At 40.6% G+C, this 19,556-nt stretch overlaps 2 protein-coding genes across 2 annotated transcripts; both read right to left on the bottom strand.

The window, feature by feature from the left end:
- Positions 1-3,982: 3,982 nt before the first annotated feature.
- On the bottom strand, positions 3,983-11,516 carry emx3 (empty spiracles homeobox 3; the record flags this gene model as incomplete). The annotated part of the gene is made up of 3 exons (XM_080841444.1): positions 3,983-4,150; positions 4,936-5,120; positions 11,177-11,516. 3 exons carry the CDS (start codon positions 11,514-11,516, stop codon positions 3,983-3,985), a joined length of 693 nt encoding a protein of 230 aa, XP_080697570.1.
- A 4,626-nt stretch (positions 11,517-16,142) lies between these two features.
- LOC308367268 (homeobox protein notochord-like) lies at positions 16,143-16,920 on the bottom strand (the record flags this gene model as incomplete). Its single annotated transcript, XM_080841138.1, has 2 exons — positions 16,143-16,453; positions 16,575-16,920. 2 exons carry the CDS (start codon positions 16,918-16,920, stop codon positions 16,143-16,145), a joined length of 657 nt encoding a protein of 218 aa, XP_080697264.1.
- Between the last annotated feature and the right edge of the window lie 2,636 nt (positions 16,921-19,556).

Raw genomic sequence — 19,556 nt, 5'->3', positions numbered from 1 at the left:
ATCTGCTCTTTTGTTTACACCTCTATGTTTCCATGGCAACGTATGGGAAGCAGGTAGTGAGCAGGGTTTTGTTTGGGTGTGTGTGTGTGTGTGTGCGTGTGTGTGTGTGTGTTGGGGGTGGATGCATGTGTGTGTGTTATCACTGTTATAGAAATACAGCGCTGGTCACTCAGTTGTGACGTATGAAAAGGATCAATGACTTGGCAACACATGCAGATCCTGTCAAAAACAAACCTAACGTGTTAAACAGGTGATCTTATGAAATTGCCCACAAAATGTATAGATGTATGTATATATGAGACACCACAATCACAATATAGAAACCTGTGATCCATTTTGAAATGATCACTTGGCTTCATGTTTGAAGGGGGATCTGAACCTTCAGTGGTATTTGTCATTTGGTATCCTTTCTCTACTATAGCACCCCTGGTGGTCAGTGTCTGATCCCACAGCTCCAATGCCGCAACAAGAGGAGTTCACTTTTCAAATATTACATTACTGAACAAGATCATGAGGGTCTTGTTCTTTTTTTTTTTTTTTTATCATTGGCGTTACTTTATGTGTCTGGAAACCATGGAACTGTTTCTAGTCAATGGAGGACACTAGTTTACATTTGAGTTCTCTTGGGTTTTTCTTTGTATTGCTGCTTGTTGCTATATTATGTTATGTTTGAGCTCATATATTCCTAATGTGCATTGATACTGAATAAGTAGTGGTAACAATACATGTTATTTCACAGTTTATATGCATATGGGTTAATAATGAGGCTGACTATTGAGGTAAAGGTGTAGGAAAGGATGCATGTTTAACACGCCTCTGCAGCTCAAGGCTCAAATAATTAACAGGTGCAAATCACAAAGCATGAAAGTGGCATGTATTAATTTACCAGTCGTATAATCACAGCCACGGTCCCTGCACTCGCTCCCAGAAGTGGTGTTTTATTAATCTAAAGCACACAAATACATCCAGAGGTGACAACGGCTTCGCACGAGGTGATAATCACAACAGTAGGGTAGAGAGTTCACTGGCACGACCATTCTGTCTTAGAGCATCAGAGATTTTGCTTATTGATGGGATGGATGGGATTTCAGGCATGGTAATCTTTCAGAAATAACACACATCTCTAGAGGAATCAACTCTATGTAAAAAGGAATGTGAGTCTCTCTCTCTCTCTGTGTGTGTGTGTGTGTTTGCGCAAGTTGATTAGTAGTTGTTATTTCAGTGTTAATTTGCTTGTGAGTTAGAAACATGTTTTTTTTCATTAAGTATTAATATTACAATTGATAATATTGTATAATAAAAATGAGTCCATGTCCATTGTCCATGAGACAATTTTCCTTCAGAATCTGAATCTCCAAATCGATGATTTGAGTTTTTAAAATAGTGGATTGATTGAAGCATACATTGAATGAGCAAAAGTTAAATGTTATGAAAATAATAATACTATTGATCATCTAACGTGATCTTATCCTGTAATTGAATGTTATTTTTTATTTATTGTCTGTTTGGAACAATGAAGCAATATGCTCACAGAAGGGTGTGTATTTAACTGACTACTTTTGCTTTAGAAAACATTGACATTGGGAGAGACTTTTCAGAGAAGAACTGAATGCTATTTTAAATGTATCTGTATATTAGTGTAATTTGGCTGTGACATTTACAAGTTATGAAATCTAGTTGCAGAGTTGACTCGAAAAAGTCCATTCAGCAAGATTTATGTTATTCCTTTGAACTCATTTTAAAATTGACTAAGGATATTGCAAAAAGTAATATGAAATCTTGTCTGTAATATAATGTAGTTATTTAAAGTTTCGTATTGTACATGGAATTAAGATGGATGCATGGCTTCCCTCAGACTCTGGTTATCTTGCATTACCTTGGGTTATGATTCACCCATCCAATCATGTGGAGTTATGTTAAGGAATTTATTATTCGAATCTATCTGACACAAAGTGTTTAAACAACTAGGTAATACGACTATAAAACGTTTCGCCATGGGATAAAATGTTTTCCCCTTTCAACTTTTTTGTCTGTGTATTGTTTAAAATAACCTAATCAAAAACAGGTCCTTAGCGCGTGCTCTTAAACGTCACACAAGAGGCTTCGGAGTGACATTTATAAAACGTGATTGCAACTAAGTGTGGTATGCAAATATAGCAACCCTTGATTATTAACACAATTAGTGAGACCTAAGAGCATAAGTGCAATAATTAAGACACAGAAGCAAATGTCAAAAGCAGAGAGCTGTCAACAGCGTAGATCAGCTCCGTGACTCATATCCCTTTGGCATGCACACACATGAGCTGCTGAGAAATGGCCCAGCCGTCAGCTAGTTTGTGTGAAACATTTCAGTGAACACACAACAGAGGTTTTCTTTTGGGTGTCGCGCTGATCGTAATGTGATCGACTGATTCAGACTCACTGATTGTTTTGTTATATTTTCAGGACAATTTGGTAATTTTCTCCAAGATATTTTGGAAAATCAAACACTGGGGATAAACATCATAGTATGCAGTATGTTTGACAAGTACTCAAGTATCACATTTGATCACCAAATGAATTGGTTTCATGTATATGTGTGCATGTGCATGTGCGTGTGTGTTTTTGTGCAAGTGTGTACAAGTGTTTGTACAATACGTCCTTTGTAGTATTTTGTATTATTTCAGGACATTTCTGCAGATCAAAAATGTCCCCCAAATTCAAAACACCAAACCTGAATATACATAACTGTGTTGTTAACCATTCGAAAATGTAATCCCATATTTTTCATAACTAACTCAGAAATCATTGGATATTTAAAATAATTTAAAATCATGTTAACACTTTAATAATCTAGTATTCTGAACAGAGGGGTAAAAAAAAACAATACAAAATAAGAGAGTCTAGGCATTTGTTAAACTGCGAAGTAGGAATAGTACATTCCAACATTACAGACAGAATCTTGCTATGAAGTGCTACGAAATGATTGATGAGTTAGAGTGGTGGTTCTCCCCATCCATGGGCTTGTGGTCTCAGTGTTGTGCCTGCGTACGGATCCAGACACATAGGTTTCACTGTGTGATAATCACATGTCAATCATCATGAATGTCCTTTAAATAAATGGCAATCTCATCCAGATAGCAGGCGATTGAAGAAGGACATGTGAAGAACATTGAATACACAAATGCATAGAAGTTGTTTTTGTTGTTGCGCTTGTTGTTCATTTTGCTTAAAAAGGCAAAACTGCAAAACACCAGAACTATCTACTGGGCAAAGACTGTATTTTTTTTTACTGCCAAAACTGGTTGTGTGGAAAAAAAGGGTTTCCTGCCTTTTGTGTATTGAATGAAAATGGCACAGCACACACAGAGTTATAAAAATATAAACACAGCAATGCAGTATATCTCACCAGAACCACAATAACTTCCAACGGAAAACAAGTGTCTGTCACTGAACCATGAACTGAGCTCATTTTACACTTGAGCAAGTGGATACAATTATACAAACAAACAAACAAACCATGATAATGATAATGATTCGATAGTTGCGCTATCTTTAGTGAAGATTAAACTAACACACAACGGTGAGGTGAGACAAACATCCAAAGACTGTTAAGGTGATTTCAAAAATAAAAAATAAACTGGAACAGTAAATTATGACTGTATACCACGGTGTGAGACGCACCATGGTCACTGCTGCCCAGCAACAGCAGCCTGGGGGCATTTCAGTCAAGAGAGGTTCTCCCGCACACAGCCTGTGTGCTGTCGCTACAACTGCATAGCTAGCGTTCCGCTCCTCGGATCTGTTCCGTGTTCCGGGAGCGCGAGGTGCGTTTCCAGCTTCGCCGACACCGTCGCGCCACCACTGTTATTTTCAACATGTTTTTAAAAAAAAACTGAACGCAAACCAAACAAACAAACAAACAAACAAACAAAAACAGAACATTGTACTCTCTGTCTCTGATAGTGTCTTGGAGAGGTTTAAGTCTGGTTTAAGTCTGATCTCAGTCCTCAGAGAGGACGTCGATGTCGTCCGAGCCGGGCTGCTGTGTGGCTACTCGCCAGCGGCTCACGTGCTGACTGCCTTTTCTCTTCTGCAGCGACTCAGGAGACTCCTCTTCCAGCTTCTGACGTTTGTGCTTGGTCCTCCTGTTCTGGAACCACACCTTGACCTGAGGACGGACAGAGAGAGAGAGATAGAGAGAGAGAGAGAGAGAGAGAGAGGGAGTTAGACATGTTCCATGACCTTCAAGAGTCACTTGCTTTTGACTTTGCTTAGAAGATTGAGTATGATCAAGTATTAGCCAATATATATATATATATGAACAGTTTCAAGATGTAAATCGAATTATGCTTTCACCGCAGCCTCTGTCTGCTGTTTCCCTCTCCATAAGCCAAATTATGATCCATACGAATCACAGCCTTTAATCAAATTCTATTTCTAAGTGTTACACACTGAATACAGCAACACACGCATGTATATGTATCGGTTTTAACACTGCCATTTTTTCCCCCGCGATACTGTCACATTTGTGAATCACTCAAGGTAGATGTGTGTAGTGTGTGTTTTTCTGGAAGACAGCACGCTAAGCACTGGTGCACACTGCATTCCTCTGTCTTTAGTCCAACACATCCGGTAGCGGCAAAGCCACAAAGCAGCAGAGAAACTCTTCCGGTTAGGGTGATGAAACTGTGTTTCGCTCCCAGGGGTGGTGTGGGAGATAGATGACTCAAGCCGAGCCGACAGACATGCTACGGGCTCGTCTCAGAGCAGAGGAATGTAGGCTTGCCGCACCCCTGCATCCCTCTATCTCTCTCTCTCTCTCTCTCCCTCTCTTTATCTATCTCTCTCTCTCTCTGTAGGTCTAAAAAATAGTTGGATTAGCCACTTCACTCTCTCTCCCTCTCTCTCTCTCTGCTGTACAATGTCTTGGGGTGTCGGGTGGGGGTACCTCACCTGTGTCTCGGTCAGACAGAGGCCGTTGGCCAGCTGCTTGCGCTCGGCGCCGACCACGTAGTGGTTCTTCTCAAAGGCCCGCTCCAATCGCAGCAGCTGCGAGGGCGAGAAGGCCGTGCGGATGCGCTTGGGCTTGCGCGAGAACGGCCCGTGCAGAAGCAGGTTCTCGGGACTGTTGTCCTCACCTACGAGAAGAAAGATGGAGGGGGGAGGTTGGTGAGCTTGAGTTGATCTACAGATATCAAGTTGTCATTAATATAAATTATGTACCAGGTTCATATCATATCATAGTTGATTTTTTTTGTATATTTAAATGCAAAAACTGTATTTTGTTTAATAAATCACACTTTCATTTAATCATTGTCATTTTTGTTACAGTATCATGCAAATATAAGGTGTGTTTGTTTTCATTTTTTTTATTTTAGCATTTTATTAAAGTCGTACATCTGCAGAGGGTGTATCAGTGAGCAGTCACCGTCACATAACCACAGTGAGCGAATTTAAGATAAATATCGTCTCCACTGATTTACGTTCATATGTCATCACCCTGACAAACACTGTTCATCTAGACAGTGTGATACTGCCTATAGCAAAAATAATGATGACCACAGAAATGTGTTTTATAAATCAAAATAATATGAACCAATTAATTTTATCAATATATTATGCATTTGTTGAAATCATATATTTAAAATAAGTATTTGTTGAGACTAGATTCTAAAAACATTGTGAGACTGTCTGGGAAATGTTCCAGTGAAATTTGATGTAAATCAGTACACCAGTGAAAACCAATTTAGACTAATTAATTTAAGTATTATTAATTTCACTTAAAATAAATACAAGTATAAAACATCCACTAACATGCACACTCTTCAATCAGAATCATTAGAATTGTAAGCTCTATATTAGAGCCTCTAGTCTGAACATAGTCTATCTTTCTGTTGGATGCTGGCATTGGGCTCATTTGTATACAAATGCAAGGCCTTTAAGTTGTAGCAATTCAGTTTAAAGTCCTAGGTAAATATCTTAGTCTGGGTGAATGCAAAAACATCTATGATGGCTAAATTGCCTGATGACTATAATGGCGATATGGCAGTTAAGCAAATCGAAATCCAATGGATTTTGTCCGATTTCATTCAGGGCGGCAGTGAAATGTCGTTAATTTTGGGTTTAGTTGGGTGCGGGACTTTGTGTCCCACCGCAGACACCATCTGGCTCCCTATGGACCATTATCCATTTATTAAAATCACTTATAAGAAAACGAAAACATTTTACATAAACAAATGATATTTTCTACCTGACCACCATTTGAGTTTGGTGTGCATATCTTTAAAAAAAAAGAAACGTTGAAAACAACCTCCATCACGAATAGGCAAAAGGGACCAATCAGGGCAGAGGACACGCAAAGGGGCAACAACTGATGTGCAAACCCCAAATGTCAACGTTCACCTCAGGTGCCCTACACGAGACGCGTACGTCAATACTATGCAAACAAGTGAAACCTGCACTTCACATCTTCTTGATGCACAAATATATTTCCCCTTCATTTGACTATGGACTATGTTGTGTACAGATCGTATCCTTGACACGATTGTGAGTTGGGACGAGATGTAGGAACGCTGTACGCCACTGTAACTCAGACGACTGTTTTGATAGGAGACTGGAATCGTTAGCCAAATAGAGCTTATCAAGGTGCTCACCTTTCACCAATTATACTAATGGCCTTGTTGTTTCCGACTTAATAGGTACAAAAGAAAAAAAATTGCACTGCAAGAAACATTCATGTTCTGCACTTGGCCCTAACACTTCATGGAGCTTTCTAGTCTGCATCAAACTGACACTCTTCAAGTGCTCTGGGACAAACTTAATTGAATTTGCTAATTAAAATGGATTTTTCTGCACAAAGGTCCCTTGAGCATGTCAACCCTTCTTGAAACCCTAACTAAATATAAAGATGTACTGATTGTGAGCACAAAAGGCATTAATGGCATCAGTTCTATACGAAGGGGGATTAGCTGTAGGCCTTGCAGACTTAATGTGTCTTTCAGAGCATGGAAACCGACCTTTTATCTCCAGACAATGGCTTTGAACTAAGTCCTTTCAGTGGAACTTCCACCTAAAAGCTTGTTCAGATGAGCAACATCAGCTCAATCTGTTTTAGAAACAAGCATTTTTATCACATTATTAATATATGTCGTGTATAGTCTGAGGGTTGCTCAGGAAATTCTTTAGTGAAGTGAGGAGGACAAAACATGGTGTACAGGCATTTCCTATGTGAATACAGATTAAAGCCTGTGCTGCTATTTGTAAACATACCTGTCGGAACAACCTACTTCTGTCAAAGGCAGAAAAACATCTTCATAATGTATTCTAAGAGCCTCTAAAAGTTTAGCACTCCTTCTTCCTAATAAGGCATGTGTGTTACTGGGGCTGCGGAAAGAGTGCATATTTTCTGTCACAGGACTGTCATTGACAAGCATTTTCAGCTGGCGTGCTGAAACTCCTTTGAACATCAGAGACTGAAAAGAAAAAAAAGGGAGAAAAAAGGAAACGATAACAATAGAGACATCTCAGCACAAAAATGTGTTGAGTGTTTCTGAGACTGGGTATGTGTGTGTGTGAGTGTGTGTGCGTGTGTGTGTGTGTGTGTGTGTGTGTGTGGGGGGGGGGGGGTTAAGAATGTCAATAATGAGCTACCTCAGCTCTGCGGGTGTTGAAAAGTAATCCTTATAGGTTCCTCAAGGAGCAGTGAGCACCAACAGGCCAAGAAGACCCGGGTGACATTAGGCTGTCCGTCACAAACGTTTGCTCCCCCATGCAAACACATCTCTTAATCTTACCGCTGACAAATTGACCCCGTAATCTCTCTCCTCAGTCACATCAGGGACGATTCAATTGAAAAATGGTCTTCACGACTCATCACACGAGTCGACCGACAGGCACAAGCTCTGCATGCACTGGCAGTGTGTGTGTGTGTGTGTGAGCATGTGTGTGTGTGCGTGCGTGTGTGTGTGTGTGTGTGAGAGTGTGTTTATGCATTAATATGTGCGAATGTGTGTGCACAGATTTGTGTGTGTGCATGTACATGTATGTATGTGTGTGTGTGCACGTACGTGTGTTTGAGCGTGTGTGTGTCCGCGTGTGTGTGCGTGTGTGTGTATCTGACACTGTCACGGCTTCACCATCCCCATAGGTCCCCCTGAGAGAGGTAGAGGCGCAGAAACCCCAAGCCAAGCTCCACCAGGGACGTGCGCTTGGGCTGTTCCCCAGAAACGGGGGACTCCCCCTGGGGAAGATGGGCTCAAACAGACCCCGGCCAATCCGCACAGAGAAAGTGGCCCCAAACTTGACTGAAAGGGAACCAGATGGCATCTAGTTCAGGGCTGCTACTGTTCCCCTGGCACAAACAAGCTTGGTCTTGTCAGCACTGGCCTCATTATCTTTTGAGGAGGATGGGGGGGGGGGGGGGGGGGGGGATTCAACAGGGAAATGAAGGACCTGAATCTTTCACCCCACCACCACCACCACCACCACCATTTGCTTCCACTCACTGTAACCTGTCTACTTCTCTCCATTTCTCTTACTGTAGGGTGTCTACTACTTCACTCTGGCCAAACGCTCCGTAATATGGCATTTAACGTGTCTCCAAAAGCAAAAGCATTTAAAAAAAAAAACATATATCATGCACACTCATCCTTTTCCCAACGTGTCATTAACGAGATCAACGCAAACTAAAATCTGGGATGCCGAAATCTCTGTGTGACCTGTGCCAGAGTCGTAACAGTGCCGTGTGCAGACATCTCTGTGTGACCTGTGCCAGAGTCGTAACAGTGCCGTGTGCAGACATCTCTGTGTGGCCTGTGCCCGAGTCACAACAGTGCCATGTGCTGCAGAGTGCGTCCTGTGACGAGACCATATGCACACGCTTGCCTACGATTGTGACATCCTGTTTACTCTGTGCTGCATGACGGAGCCCACAGGTCTTCCCCGATCAGCCCAGGATCGGAAGTGAGCTCCTCAAAGTCCATTAACACCATTGAGCGATAAGCAACACAAAACAGGGCGAGACACGGAGAGGAGGGGAAATAAATGACATGGGGGCAGGTAATCCAGACACTCTGGGCTGTGTTTAGCCTTGTCCGAACAGTAGTGTTCTAGGTGACTGGACACCAGCACCGTGTTGATGTGTTCTGGGGCATAAACAGAAGATAATCTATCTCAGTCCCGGATCTGAGCAATGGTCACAACAACCTCTGACTTCCCCCAATTACCTGTGGTGGGATAGCCTGAGGGTGTGTGTGTGTGAGTGTGTGTGAGTGAGTAAGTGAGTGACTGAGGCCCGCGCTGAGCACACCTGACGCGGCTTGAGTCTGATAGGGGCAGACTTCCTCTCACTCTACAGGACTGGTCTGGGCAGCAAAGCGTTATTGATCCGCCTGGTTTAACAAATTGCTTGGTTAATGGGGCCACCCAGTATAAGTTACTTGTCAGGATGTTTTGGCCCAAAAGACCCAAACAAGGTAGAATGTTTTATGGAAGATTAGGGAGAGTCTGCTTTCAGTGAATTGCTGATCACAATTCAAAGTAATTATTTTTGTTTCTTCCATGTTCATTTACTGTTTAGTAATACTGTTAGTCCTATAAATGTCTATGAATGAATAATGTCCTCTGATATTTGAGCCTGTTTAAATACATTTTCAGGGATTTTAAGGGACTGTGATGCAATTAAACAAAAACTCTGGAATTAATTAATAAAAGGCCAGTAAATAAAATTATTGGATTGGATTCCTAAGAATAAATATTAAAAACTAAATATCCTAACAAGAGTCTGTAAATATTATGACCACATTGCTTCCCAACGAGGATTGTTTTCGACCAGTTAAAAGAAACAAGATCGGCCACAACAATAAAATGCAATGCTGCATATTATGTTTAGTTAAAACCAGGATTAAATTCATGCTCGAGTTGGCGGCTACGGTGTAATTTATTTTCTCCAAAACCTAACAAGAGAACACACAGTCCGCAAAATTAAATTAAAATAATGAATTTTCTTTTTTTTCCCCAGACTGACGATTATGATAACAAGCAGCACCCTTGTTTTTATTTAACAAATTTTACCGAAATATAACTGTATTACTTATAGCCTTAAGTGGGGGAGGGGGGGATACAGGTTTTACTGAAGGCTATTTTACTTCCGTAAAATAGATTTTTATGACATTTATGAATAAAAACCAATCATTTTTCAATGTTCATGTTTCAATGTTAATACTTCCACGTTTGTTTATTGCGTCTGCGCTAAATGTTTCATGTTGTGTGTGAAACATTTGTGTGTGAAAATAATGCTTTTCAATCGGTCGAAGCAATCTCCAAAAAGCACATGCGGGTATCTTATTTTAAGACCTAATTATTCACCAGTTTGCATTGTTTTTTTCCTCAAAACAAACATTTTTTATTATTATTTGTTAATGCAGGAAATATTAAGCAGTCCGAATACTGGCACTGGAACTAATTGTCATGCAGCCTATCAAAATAACTGTGTAATATTTAAACTTCTTTTGAAATGTAATTTAACTCCGAGTGTAAGATGAGGTTAAACAAATAGTTACTCATGTTTAAAAACTATGAAAAAATGGTCACCTGGAGGGTTTGTGTTGGGTTCTTGTAGCTTGCTCCTCACGTGCTAATTGGCTGAATCATCCGAATCCGTTTAATAGGATCTGACACAAATTATGTTATTTTGTTGATAATCAACCCCTTTTCTGTTCCACTGAAGGTCTCCAAACAACTGTGGATTTGTCAGCTGTAAAAACCCTGTGCACGCAGACTGCTGCAATTACTGGGCCTAATCGCTGTTTCATTACTTCGCCACCGACAGGACTAGGCTACTATATCCTCAAGACATGCGCTCGATGCTTTGACAAGAAAATTGCAACATTACAATTTGCAACATGCAAATGTATACATAGCATATAACATAGTACTATATGTTACAACGTTGCAGTTATTTAATGTAACTTCATGGAGAATGTGCAAACTCTCTGTGATGGGTCCTGCTACTGAAGTCGTGCAGAATTCTCCGGGATCATCTTAGGCCAACTAGGATGACCATCAAGTCTGATACAACACCTGCACATGAGGCTAGCCATCTTTTACTTTCACCAGTGACACTTATCCTACACTTAAACCTGAATGTAAGCAATTTAACTAGGCTACTTAAAGATCATAAGGGTTGTGAACTAACCTTGGAACCTGTGTCCAAGATATCGGTTTCGCAGGACCCACGGATAGAAGTTCAATGCATCTCTCTGATGAGGGTTGAAGAAATGCTGCGAGGGGAGTTGCATGTGATGGAGAGACAGTGCGGGGTTGGTATGAGAGCCCGGATCAGGGAACATCATTTCCGGGCCACTGTACAAGGTCCTGCCGGAATTCTGGAAGCATGTCCCAAAGGGCGCGGGATGAACCGACTCCGTCAATCTCAGCGCCGTGGGTCTGATAGGTTCGTCCCCAGATGTCGAGGAATTGGCATCTTTGCCAACGAGCGATTCGATGGTAAAGCACTTTTTGCTGTGTTGAAACATCACGCCAAAGTTGCATAAAATCAAATAGCCTACCTTATGACAAATAAAAACACTGTCAAACCTGAGAGCAACGATGGGACTTCAGATCGTGTCCGACAGTTCAGAAACAGTCAGTAAAAATCCTTCAAATGCAAGTTAACGTAATTTGTACGTTCCTATGGGATCCATAACGTGCATAAGATGAATGTCAGGGTTTCGATATCTCCAAAAAAAGTCTCTACGTAGAGATTGTTTGCGCTGAATCCGTGTGTCCGTCTTCCGAAAACTATTCGCACATGAAGAAATTATTTCAAGAAATCAGCCGGAGTATACAACGACTCACATTAGAACGGACAACAAGTAGGCAATGTTTGTTAACCTCGATGTCAAATGGTTTGTGACAGCGCTACTTGTGTCCTCTTCTCCCGGGCAACATTTCTAAACGCTGTTATGACCGAAGATCAGACAGGCTTTTGAGAAAGGGCTTGTCATTCGCCAACATCAATACCTGCCATCGACTCTGTGACAGAGGTGTGGAGAGCATGCGCAGATGAGGCCACGAGGCGCAAATTACAGCCATTTTGTAGGATGTTAAACGGTGTAACATGCACCCTGACAGAAACTAACCATTTAGCTTTACCTTTCTCCCATGCATGTGTGTACACAAACAGCATCCCTTCATTGCGTCATGGCAATATGATATATTTTGCAATGCTAATAATTTCAATTTCAATCACAGATTAATTAGAAACGGTCGCTATGGGGGTTTCAATTACAGCAACTGAACACATTGTATCAGCAATTTACGCTTGAAGATGAAGTGTGAGAATACATTCTAGTGTCATTATATTATAAACTATTCTGTTCAAAATGTTGTAGCCTTCAATAATGTTTTCGACAATATGTGAGCGAAAAGACATTGCTTCGATATTAGCCTACTTCAAACAGCCTATCATATAACCTAGTAAGTAATTCGTACTTGCATCATTTTAAAAGTATTCTCAAAGGTTCTTTCTACAGCATGGGCAATTTATAACAGGATAATAATTCTGTCCATTAAGGATCTACAAGAGTCACACCGTTTGTGTGCGCACCTCTTTGTATTTGAAGATGCGGTAATCAATGCTCTATTGCATGGATTGTGTCGAGTCAGCTGTTAATGTAAACTATAAAGAAGTATGGAGACAGATCATTATTAATTAATTTCATGTGGATTATAACAATAAATAATGTATAGACACATGTGATAAATGTCATATTGCTCCCAGACATTCTTTTAGATTACTGCTTTTTTAAATTTAAATCACAGTGGTAAATCTGGTTTTGTAAAGGTATGGCTTACCGACATACACCGGAAAGTAATGTGGAAATATACAGTGTTAGCATGAACATCTATACAATTATTATTATCTTTTATATTGAGCAAACGATGTAAACTAACTACATGCTCTGCTAACACCACAGATATGGCTAATTTACCAGACATGCTCAGTGCTGATCAAAATGGCCTTTTTATAATGCATAATGCATAATCTTAAAAAAATGACTCAATTAAGGGGTACAACTGGAGCAACATATTCCTGCCCTTGATTTTGAAATGCGTCTGTGCATCGGATGTCCCTTGGAAACACTCATAGCACTGATTATGTGGGAGCACGCAGATGCCACTTGACCTTTGGACGGCGCGACCTTGTGTGGCGTAGAGAGCACGGAGGACTGAAGGAGTGTCATGTATACTATTATGGGAGGCGTCCCCCGGTGGGACTGGGGGGGAAGGTGCCATCTTGTGTGGAATCCTAATGCTTACTGCTGAACAATTCAAGGTCAATTTCTCCGTATGGAGGTTCATCAAGTGGTCTAGGAGTCTGTGTGATTTTGTATTTACTTTACACCGGCCCGATCAATAACAAAGCGAGCAATAGATTGACAAGGAGTATGTTTGTGTTAGAGTTCTTTGCAGGAGTAATCGCAGTAAGCCAGTGAGATGTTTGTCTGTGTGTTGTCCGTATAGATGGGCGCCTGTCTGCACGCAGATATAGACAGATCATAGCACTGGGAAATCTTAAAGCTCCCTCACCCGTTACACCCCCCCCCCCCCCCCCCCCTCTGCTCTTCCTCCTTCCCTCCCCTTCCTTCGCTTTTGTGTGTTTAAAAAAAGAGAGAGAGAGAGACAGACAGAGAGAGAAAAAGAGAAAGAGAGAGAGACAGATCTTGGAAGTTGTTGAGTGAGCGGCACACCTAATGGGCTTGAGCAGTCTCCCCCAACCCCCGGACAGATGTCGCCCTTTTCAGACGAAACAATCCCGCCCGCCCGGACCCAGCCAAAGCCCCCCTGCCTGCCTTCTTCATAAGGTGCTCTGCGGAAGTCCGTGTGAAACTTGCAGGCCATGGACCCTTCAGAGCCTCAAAGCTACCCAGCCCGCCCTCTCTTCTTCCTTCCCCATACACTCACACTCACACACACACACACACACACACACACACACACACACACACACACACACACACACACACACACACACACACACACACACACACACACACACACACACACACACACACACACACACACACACACACACACACACACACACACACACTCACACACACACACACACACACACACACACACACACACACACACACACACACACACACACACACACACACACCCCTCCAGTGCCTGCCTACCCGCTCCCTCTGCATATAATTAATAGCTTTCACTGGCAGATTTTGCCCCCTCCCCTCTCCTTGCCTTTCGGATCCAAATGGCCATTAGTGTCTATTAATTTTGCCTCAGGCCATTGATTATTAAGGAGGCATTAACAGTTGGAGTTTTTGTGAATGCTCCGGGTGTGAAGTCGAGTTAAAATGTGATTATTGTTCCCCTGCCTGGAACAAGCTAACTGATGTTAAACCCTCTTTTATCTATCTGGGGCTAGAGGAAGGGTGTGAAGCAAGTGTCTGCTATTTTACTAGTGATAAAGAGACAGAGATTAGAAGATTAAAGGGAAGAGAGTGCCGTTTCTATAAAAACTCTATACCTAATGTAAAATGAAACATTAAAAGGACTTTTCCATGCAATTATGTCATGCTTTTTGCATGTGTTTTAAGTTCTATGCACTTTTTATGAATACCGTTCTCATACTGGCACAAAAGGTGGACAATAATATAGTCAAATATAGAATTGGTCAAATATCTATGATGGATACCTTTATCTAACAGTCTGTGTTTCATCACACTTTACCTTCTCATTCAGAGATAAATAATAAGAGCTCAATGATCACTACAAACATAGATAAAGTTTAAATGTAATATATGTAGCTTTAGATCAGAATATTCAAAGTAAACCAATCAAGGCTGTACCCACAAATCAAGTCAGTATAATGATTTTCAAAGGGCAAGTCTGACTATGGTCATTATGGCATCATGGATTGATTTGAGCCCTAAGTTCTAATCAGTTACTTATCTTATGCACTTATCTTGTTATTATAGGATTAACCAAATGTAGCAAATTATTCTTTCCATCATATCATTAATCTTGTGAGTTAACCACTGATTGATTCTTACACTTATAACGTTGTGTCCACTCTTTAATGCCATCTAGTGATCATGTAAAGGGTGACCTTAACTGTTTATTCCTTAAGTGCATTTCTACAGATGTTATTACCAAAGAGGACATAGCAGTCAGTGTATTTTAATTACATTACAAAAACGACTTATAATATATAATTATTATTATTATTAATGTAATCATTTGTATTATTGTTTAGAATTTTCAGTCACTGAGTAGGCCTACTTGAACAGATGTGCACGATAAAGTTAATCTGCAAACAATAACAAACATTGTAAGGCTATCGCCAATTCTATATTCTGAAAATCTAAAAAAAATTCCCATTGGACATGTATGACAGAAACTGCCAGAAAAAGGCAATTGAAAGGATCTCGACTCGATGATTATTTTTCCTCTGGAAGACGTATGTTAAACTAATAATTTGTATCTATGTGTTATTCTAATTCCATTTGCACTTTTAAGCCACCTTGATCCCTAGGTGCCGATAGGCCGATTTTACGTATGGTGCTCATATTAACACTTTGAAACATGTGTGACACAACGATTATTACATGATTTGCTACGCTAATGAATAACATTGAGGTTCAGTCCACAAATGTTGATTGAATATTTAATTTAAATTTAAACGACTAGGCTATATTTTGAGTCGATTCGTTTGAGAGAGTGTAGGCTACGTCATTATACATAGGCTAATAATAGTAGAGTATTAACCCGCATACATTATTATATAATAATAACAACAACAATATTAATATAACGATAATATTAACTTGCATTTCAATTAAAAGTAGCCAAGCTATTTAAATACACCTTTGTGGGGTTAACATAGCTAATATCTGGTAAGATACGAGGGATATTTCATTTTCTTTTAACATATTGACGCCACTTGAAACAGAGAAATGGTAGAGTATGTTTTATTTGAGAGGCATGGTGAACCACACAGTAGTGCCATCTTCCAAACGTATCTTGTTTGACAAGAAATACCTAAGGCCAAATATTATTTGGTAACAGAAATTAAAATGAATGGAAAGCCGTTGCAGGGTCTTTACTGCAACTTTTAAAGTTCCTTGAGACTACAGGGAGTCGTCACTGTCCACAGATATAAACTCTTCCTCCTCAGAACAAACGGAACTTTGGGCTTGGTCTTCTTGGCTTTTTCTCCATTTCGTTCTCCTGTTCTGGAACCATACTTTTATTTGGGTCTCGGTAAGGCGTAGCGCTGAGGCGAGCAGCACCTTCTCAGTCCCGGTCATATAACGCTGCTTGCTGAACACTTCCTCTAATTTCCTTAGTTGTTCTGTAGTGAAGATTGTGCGGATCCGTCTGCAGGTTTTCTGCCCGAAAGCTCCACGACTTGTCATGTGATTTGGATAACCGATGCTACCTTAACAAGATAAAACAAGATTTTGTCAGCGGATTGCACAATTGTATTGTATAACCTATAGCTAATCGTATTATAATATACAATATAGGCCTATAACTATATATAATAGTATTCATCTTACCATCATATAACTCTGTTTCGTAGGTGTGGTGAGGTTGCAAGCGATGGCACGGCTCGATGTGGCGCTGGTGGAGTTGTTGCTGGTACAGAGCCCTGGCAGGTATGTAGCCATAAGGCGATTGCAGCGGGGCATGCGAGGGCTTCGAAGCGAGTATTTGTTGGGAGTAAGCGCTCCGCTTCGCTGCCTCCCGGTGGTCTGTCGACAGGATGGCATCAATGCTGAAGCAGTATTTAGGCTGTGCCCACGTTCCCGGGATTTTGTAAGTATCGAAATACCCCTCCGAAAAGGAGAGATGTCCCTCTGTGCGCCGGTCGAGCTTCTCAGAGTGCGACCAGTTCCTCGTCATGCTTGCAGTAATGACTGCCTTGGAGACTGCCAGGCATTTATAGCCCTAGTGGTCTAATGGGTGTTGTTCCGGCGGTTAGCGACGCCTTTGAGGGAATTAAACCTAAATCCCGATTGATGAGGGCAGAGATTTGGGTGATCGGTGTTAATAGGCATATTACGACCTAACGAAGTCCTGACTTGCTCTCTGTTCCCATGACGGCCAACCAAAGTAATTTATTACAGCCTCCTGACAATGTTTTTTGTTGTTGTTAGTGAAGCGCATGTGCATATTAAAATAAGCAACCTGCCGCAAAACAAAGACATGAAAGGTCACAGCCTCACAGGCCTATTATCGTTGCAAGGACAGAATGTAATTGTTCAGGAACATTATAGGGCTAATTCTGACAATTCAATTTGTTTCAACAAGGCATGGGTTGAAAAACAAATGTGATAAACCAGGTCTGGTAGCCTATTTAGCAGAAAATATTATCCAATGCGACTTAATTCATGTCACCGAATTAGTTAGGCTACTAAATAATTTAGTAGCAGGTGTAGAATGTCTAAATATGGAAATGAGTCTATGCCGTCTAAAAAGTTGCCTACAGTCTAAGAATATTTCAGTGAGACATATTTTTTTCACTTGGATAACCCTGGTCGTAAATAAGCATATACATAGGCTATTGTAATTATTGAAATTAGGCCTAGGCTATATAAGACTATAATGAACGATAAATGGACATATAGGTCTTTCCACATAAATTGTCCTTGCAGGTGTGCCACGTCAGAATCGACAAAACCTTCGATATAGGCCTGACACCTGAATGATTCGTCGACAGCAAACATTTTTTTTTAATCGTATAATTATTCTCAATAAAATATAGTCTTGCCAATTTAGGCCGCTTCAACTAGGCTAGTTAGATAGGCTCAGCAGAGCTCTCAGACAATTATATTCCGCAGTAGGAGACAAGTCTGGGGTCTGGACCAATCATAACCTTCGTTCGTGCAAGCTCTAAGAGTATTTTAAATAGGTCAGCGATTGACAAGTTATCTTACATCGAGACATGTAGGTTAAGAACAATGTTGCATCTTACAAATGCAGGGATTCATTTTATTGGATTCATTTTTTGCATGAATGACCTATGAAGAAAAAATCTAATATCTTGAGTCATTAGGCCCATTAAGCGAGGATATGCCATGGCCTTGTCAACTGGCTGTATATGGGCAGACAGCAAAGGACTAACTCATACCTGCCCTTTTACTCGTTACCAACTCTTTAAAGGGAGAATGCAATTTAAAATAGGGCTAACCTTTGGGCTATAATTTGCTATCGGATAATCTCCACTCTACAGGTTATTATGCTATCGGTGGAGACGTTAAACTTGAATTATTAAATTACCAGTCTGTGCATTTATTGATCGGGATACCAGAAACTTTAAATCTAGTGTAGGCTATACTTAGGGATATTTAAACATTAGGCTAGTCCTTTTCCCCATTCTTTAGGTCAAACATTTTACTAGGGACGAAAACAATCGAAATTGGTCCAGTAGCCTATTTGTTATCAACCTAATAACCGGCAACTGCAAAACAACTATAGCCTACAATGTAATAACATGGAGCAAGCATCTGTGTCTGACAGGTTCTCGTCATGTTATGACAAGGGTCTGACAGCATGGGAAGGAACCCTACAGAGACCGACCTGCGTCTGTTTACCTCAATAACTGTAATTATCTAGTCTCTTTAGTTAAGGTATAGAGACATGTGTCTATCTCTGTAGGGATCCGTCGATGAAGTCAGACCCTTATAATTTCATTATGAGCGGGAAGAAGCGAGAAAAAGCGGTTAAGCCTACTTCCACGGGGATGCGTGCCCCATACATTGTAGGCTATAGCAGTTTTGCGGTCGATCGTTATAGCGTCCGAGGTCAATAGCCTACTAAACAGATTTTGTCCCTAGTAAAAATCCGGCTGCAAAAAGATGGGAAAAAAGGGCAAATGTTAAAAGAAGTTCCCTTTCAGCGTAATATTCTACGTTCGGTTTGAGGGTAATGTGGCATTTTGGAGACAAGGTTACAGCTATTTTTAATTTAATTAAAATGCTATTGTTCTCCTCCCTTAATACCATGTCATATCAGTCAAACTGCATATTACAGGCAGAGCACTGCTTATTAACACTGATCAACTGTGAAACATTAATCAAACACATTAATGGCTTAGCTCATCAAAATGTGTTTCACTGTTTTAACTTTATTATTGCATGCCGACAGGAGTCATACATTGTTTCCTCCTATTTAGCAATGCTTATATTTCGAATTTACGTTGGGGTAGTACATCGACAGGTATTGGAAGTTACAGTTAATATTTTTTTGTGAGATTCATTCCCATCGAGAACAGGTAAAAAACAATCAAACTCATTCTGCCAGCACCATAAAATGACAACCGTAAATAAAATTCCCATTTTACCAGACTAAAGGTCTGGCAAACATTGACAAGGAGTCGTGATTCTTGTTTCTTGAACTGTTGATGTGGCTGCAGAGGTCTGAGACCCACCAGGACTGTGGATAAATTACGTGATCTTGAATACGTCTCTTGGAGTAATACATTACTACAAAGTAGATCTGATTGGTGGCCTACTTTGGAAACAGCAGAACCATGCAAA

Source organism: Sprattus sprattus (genome assembly GCF_963457725.1).
Source record: "Sprattus sprattus genome assembly, chromosome: 6".
NCBI lineage: Eukaryota > Metazoa > Chordata > Actinopteri > Clupeiformes > Clupeidae > Sprattus > Sprattus sprattus.
The sequence above is the reverse complement of the archived record's forward strand: the minus strand, read 5'-3'. Positions and strand labels throughout refer to the sequence as shown.